The sequence below is a fragment of the Limulus polyphemus genome, unplaced genomic scaffold, assembly GCF_000517525.1.
Source record: "Limulus polyphemus unplaced genomic scaffold, Limulus_polyphemus-2.1.2 Scaffold624, whole genome shotgun sequence".
NCBI lineage: Eukaryota > Metazoa > Arthropoda > Merostomata > Xiphosura > Limulidae > Limulus > Limulus polyphemus.
This window is the reverse complement of record NW_013666234.1, coordinates 105,612-112,078: the sequence shown is the minus strand read 5'-3', so window position 1 is coordinate 112,078 and position 6,467 is coordinate 105,612. Positions and strand designations below refer to the sequence as shown.

Below are 6,467 nucleotides of genomic sequence, written 5' to 3'. Positions count from 1 at the left end.
GATTCCTTTCAATTCATATTCTCTATCAAACAGCATTTTTTTATACCTTCATATATGCAACTAGAATATCACATAAAGAATTTAATACTTACATATACAATCTTTAATTCCATTTTGATTGAGTTTGCAAATATCTTTATCTGGACAATCTCCATTAGTTTTGCATTTATCAACAGCTGTAAAAACAACTCCAAATTAGAAAAACTCTAAACATCAATATAATATATGGACATTTTTCTAATAAGAAGCTTATTAATTTCAAAAATTATTTATAAAACATTAAAATACACTTCATTACAGCTAGTAACTATTAGATGCACATCTCAAAAATTGAAAAACAAAGTTTAAACACAATGATATATTTCAAACAAAAACAACACCAGGTCATAAAATGCTAACTACTTGTGTAACAGTCATGATAGTACTTGGCTATAAACAAATGGTATATTAACAACAGCAGTTGACTTTGATGTCTCATCAAATATGATCAAGGCATTTCTGTACATTTTTCAGTATTACTTATCACTGATAGATAAGCTGTGTGCATTAATGAAGTACAGTAGATGTGACAGGGGTTAGGAATCAATACCCTTTGCAATGCAGAAACAATGCATTTTTTGGAAGATAGCACAGTGGAAAGGACATTTGTCATTTTGTTTAATAAGGAATGAAAGAAGAGTGAATAAACATTTGAAATGACTCCATTGTTCTGCATAACTGTGTTTAAAGCATTGTAATTTCCAAAAATGCCAGTATATTGCAAAATAACTTGAGATTTCTAGCTGTGTATTAAAACAGTCTTCTAAACATATGCTTATTAAGGCATATCAAGCTACATATTTTCTTTCTAACTGCATATGCTCACTGCCCTAAACAAGTTATACAACTACTTACTGATGCAACTGCGAAATATATATGCAAGTGTAGGAACAATTTTCTAAGTGTGTATCCTTATTTGGATATCTACGGTATGAACAAATTTAAAATAGATATACAAAAATGGTACTGTTACTTACTGCAATTAAAAAATATAGTGTTTATAAACACAAATGAATTGGAAAAATGCAAAAAAACATTAGAATATAACAATTACAATAATTAGTTGTATCTACAATTTGAAATAATACCCAGACTTTAAAAATAACATTTAAATAAAGAGGTATAAAATATGATAATGAAAGACTAGCCTCAAATTTCATAACTCTAAGAAATGTGATACTTAACTATTCCTAAGAGAACTATATTTCTAAACTGAGTCCAAAAATTCCAAATGCTCATGTGAAGTATCTCTTGAATCTTAATATATATTTAAACCTGGATGTGTGGTATTTTTCACTTCTTTAAGAAATAATGGCAAAAAACTAAAATTTTACATAAAGAATAATAATTTATTATATAACAGCAATTTAATTCTGTATTTAAACATTTTCAGATAACAATAAAAAAGATGAAAATCATGCAATTACTTACGCTTGCAACCCTCTATCACATTATCACCATCACCTTCAAAATTAGATTTACATTTACATTGAGCTTGATGGTTAGAGGCTATGCACTCAGCATTAGGACCACACTGCTTCTCCTTACAAACATCTGAAAAGATATTGCTTTATTGTAAGACAGCTAATACATATCTAAATGTAAGAAAATCTAAAGATTTAAGTTATTTAATGAAAATTACGTTTGCACAACAAAATACCTAGATAGATGAAATCTTCCACAAAAATTCCAACTGATGTTTACGTCTGTATTTTGCAACTGCTGATTAATTTACAAGAGTGATGGGCAAAGTGTTATTTTTAATGAATTATATTTTGATAAAAAAAAATAGAACTTCAGTAAGAAAATAACTTTTTATTTTTTAAAAAGGTGTGTGAGAATCAAATATAACAAAATTTTAAAGATCATGATGTTGAGAACGTTAATGATGACAAACAGGCTCCAGTTCCAGTGATACCAAATGGATTCATCAAATCTGGTGAGTAATGAAGAACTTTTAAAAAACAGTGGTTTATTGAATGATGGATTCTCCAAAATAAATTTGATTTATATAAAAAAAAAGCAAAACAAATGAATGACTAGTTGTGGAAAATGGAAAACCTGAATGCTGCTTATTTTAAAGTAGGAATATTAAGCCCAAAAAAATTTAGTAGAAAAGATGTGAGATATATCTTCAAAGTAGTATAAAGTCAGCCTAACATGTGAGGTAAGCCTTCATAGCAGTATAAAGTTAAGATAACAAAGTGGACAAGGTGTGAGATAAGCCTTTATAGTAAAGTCAGGTCAACAAGGTGTGAGTGAGATAAGCCTTCATAGTAATTCAAAGCCTTCAAAGTCAGTCCAACAAAGTATATACAAGGTGTGAGATAAACCTTCACAGTGATGTAAAGACAGCTCAACAAAGTGGACAAGGTGTGAGATAAGCCTTCATGGCAGTGTAGTCATGCCAACAAAATGCACTGAGGAAAAAAGAAAACATATCTGCACAGAGACAGTGCAGCTTATAAAACAATTCTAAAAATTACTGAAACTGCCAAAAGTAAAAGGACTTAAGTAAAACTGCATGACAGCAGTTTAAAATTACACTCAGTGATTATGTTTTCCTACAATTAGTTAAGTGGAATAAATCATTTCATGATTTTAAAGTCAATATCCAACAACTAAATAGATTTTATATAGGCCAAATACTTCATTAAAAAGTTGCCTGTGTAAGTATTATTAATCATATTTCAATAGAAACGACAAAAAAAACTGTTGTGCAATGTAACTGCATGAGACTAAGTCAAAAGTTTCTATCCTAATTGATGAGACCAATGTACTGAACCATGCATTTCTTGATGACTTTTACATAGAAAATACTGTTAATCTGTTCCTAGAATTAGCTCAACTTTCAGATGCAAGTGCTAATAGTATTTTAAATGTTTTAATGGGCACTGTGAAAGCTTTAAGATTCACTGATGATTTTTAAAAGGCCACCTGGCCTGTCATGGTGCAGCAATGTTTGATAAAAATAGTGGTACCATGAAAGACAAATCTGCTATGATTGTCACATGGAATTGATCTAACCACAGACTGAAACTCTCTGTGCATGATCAAGTAAATGAAGTATCCAGAGTGAAAAGTTTTAAAGCTATCATAGATAAACTGTATGTTAGTTACCATGCATCACCATCTACAATGGCTCTCTGTCTCATCTTAGAATTCACATAATGTGGAGAAAAGAAAACAGAACATAATAAGGGAATATGATTTTTGGTACATAAATTAAAAAGAACACCAATTTTATTCCTTTTCTAAAATATAAAACATATTTTAAGACATAAAATTTTAATACTAACCAATACAGTTTTTAATTTTCTGTGGAGTTTCCCTTTCACATGTTTGACTGGCTGGGCAATCATTATCTGTTGTGCAAATATCACCTGTATATGATAAGATGCATATTTAATTATTCATAAACCTCCATAAACATACTTAATTCAAATGTTTTTTTTAAACAGAAAAGTAATCAGTTGCATGGAAAAAAGAAATTTAGAAAATAGAGCTAGTTTCATTCAGCTTGACATGAAATACCCTTAATTTGTTACTGTCACTGTTATATTTAACCAAGTAACATACAGATACAGAATACAAAAATAATGATCATTACCTAAAGCAATTTACCTTTAAAAAAAAACTCTATAGCATTTAGTTTTAACTCAGCTTGATTTATGTGTTACTTTGTTATATTTATCTTTTACTAAATATAATTCAAGGCAGCATTGAAAAGTCTTTCTCACTCTCACTTAAAGTGTAATCTCTAATTGAAATATATCCTATTAAAGCACATAACTATGATTTACACTTATACATAAAGTATCTCTCTGTCTTCAAACCAATGTTATGTGACAAAATCCTCCTTATCATTATTTCAATATCTTAGAGGTGTTTTTATAGGCTATTTTCACATGGACTATGCTTGAAAATATTCAATTTTAAATAGTACAACAATTACCCAAACACTTGTTTTATGAATGCTTTTGTATGTTTGTAATTAAGCACAAAGCAACACAATGGGTTATCTCTGCTCAGCCCAACACTGGTATCAAAACCCGGATTCTAGTGGTGTAAGTCTGCAGATTTTATTAATGCAAAGCAATTTTTAATCAAATTGCTCATACTTTATTGTCACTTAGACATATTTATGATTTTAACCTTCATCTGTTAGTGGTGCTTTTGCTAATCATAAAAATCAAACTATTTTACTATATCACCTATTTTCTTGTTAAAGTTTGAAAGTTTTTATGTAAAAGTATACAAGTGTGTCTCAATAAAATGGACTAAGTCAACTTGTTATATTATTTTTGAAAAATTAAAATTGCAGAGACATTTGAAGCAACTCACGTTGGCAACCATTTACAAGGTCATCTGGAATGCCTGAGAATCCAGGAAAACATTCACAAATTGAAGTGTGTCCCAAACCAAGACACTGTGAATTTGGACCACATTTCCTTTTGGCACAGACATCTGAAAAGTACAGGCTAATGTTATTTCTCTAATTAAAATGTTCACTCATTATTCTTGTACAAGTAGACATTTTGAATATTTTATTACTTTAACAATAAAACTTTTAAGATGTATTATATTTTAGGTAAAATAAAACAACCTTATCTTATTGTAGAAGCAGTATGAGAATGTAAAAGCTCATTTACCAATACAGTCTTTTATTCCTGATTCAGTAGACTGGCATAATTTTGTTTCAGAACAGTCATCATTCTTTTGACACTTGTCTTCTGGAACAGCTACATAGTGACAAACATTTATTAATAAATATTCAGAAAGATAATTGTCTACAGAACATCTAAATATTCAGAGTAAGCAGTTCTTACAACTTTAATTATAATTCATTCTATTTTTGTTTTCCTTTTTTCAATACTTTAAACCTATTAAGTTACATTTTAAATACCAGATATTTTTGTGAAGGTTTGTCTTTGATCATTGTGAAGAATATAAGATACACACATGAAGATTTAAATGTACATTGTGATGGATTTATTATTATATATGTATTTTAATATCGATGTTTGTTTAAATTAAATTTATATTTAGAAATGTACATAAATTATACTGTTAAATATGTATCGCAAAACTCTTGCATATTCTCTAAAATTGTAGAAGATTCTTGAATATAAGAATCAACAATATATATGTGTACATAAATGCTATTGTAGCATTTGTATTGTTGCATAACTGAAATTTCGAGAAACTATCCACACACCTATAATTATAACCAACACGACATGCCTAAAAACAGTATCTATTATTGGTTTGCTATAGTTGGTGTGCTATAAACTTCGGAAGCTATAACTGTGATTGTTATAATACTTATTAACCCTTTCGAGATGGGTCATGGGTGAAAGGCCATGTCATATCATTTGTTGACTTGCATTCAAAATTTTATTGAACAACTATTTCATGATTTTATGTCAATAACTTTGGTATCAAACTATAGATTATAATTCAAATTTTAGTACTATACATTACTCAATTTGTTAATTTAAAAGCAAATATTAAAAAAACCCAGGCAAACATCGATTTTTGTGTGTCATATGGTATGTTGAATGCAGCACTGGTTCAAATTAGATGTTTGTGAAGTCAAAATACTATGTCTATAGTTTCATACAAATTAAAACCTCAAATTACCAATATTGACAAGCTAGAATATAAAATAAGAATGTATTATCTTTTCTATTTTCTAAGATATTGCTCATGTAATAAATAAAACACAGTGGCACCCTGCCCTCCTGTTTCCATTTTTAGAAATGCTCCCTTTTATACACTTATTTCTATATATATATATGATATGAATAACCAATTGGAAGCTCAGAATGTCCCCTTAGTGGCTTTCTCAGCCAATTCTTTTTTTTGAACCAATATTTCAACGAGGTTAGGTGTGTCTTTAGTCTGCTCGAAATTTCATATTTTTTCAGACTAAAATATATCTTAGTAACTAAACTTGATATATTATAGTGGAATTCTAATGGTACTGATGTAGTAATTTATGATTTTTTAGTTATTCAAATGTATATATAAAACCTAAAAAAATTATTTTGTTTCATATCCTCCACATGCAAATTTTTTAAAGGTTTAGCAACCTATGTCAAGCAGCAACCGAGTACAAAGGTCATAACTAGAAAAGATATTTGTTTGCTTTACTTCTTTATTTACTATTCTATGTTTTAGGAAAAATAACTTTAACAAGTTCTTTCAAAATAGCAACAATCTATATACATATATAATGTATAATAACTGAAACGTGACTGTATTTTACAAAATACTAGTCTACTAAAACACAGCCAAGAAAAGTTACTTTGCACAGACCAAAGGTCAGTTTTATGTTATTTGATATGGTAACATGAGTGCACATGAGCCACATCATTGTAACTTCTGTATTGTTAGCCAGGCACGGTTGAAACGTCAATATGATA

General features: G+C 28.9%; 1 protein-coding gene across 1 annotated transcript in view; it reads right to left on the bottom strand.

Annotated features, from left to right (window-relative positions):
* LOC111085801 (fibropellin-1-like) overlaps positions 1–6,467 on the bottom strand; it is a 73,230-nt gene that overhangs the window by 10,610 nt on the left and 56,153 nt on the right. Inside the window, exons 29-33 of the mRNA XM_022386047.1 lie at positions 4,692–4,781; positions 4,384–4,506; positions 3,339–3,422; positions 1,471–1,593; positions 93–176 (exon numbers count right to left, since the gene is read on the bottom strand). Of these exons, the coding sequence (XP_022241755.1) occupies positions 93–176; positions 1,471–1,593; positions 3,339–3,422; positions 4,384–4,506; positions 4,692–4,781 (504 nt within the window). The remainder of the gene's footprint in view (positions 1–92; positions 177–1,470; positions 1,594–3,338; positions 3,423–4,383; positions 4,507–4,691; positions 4,782–6,467) is intronic.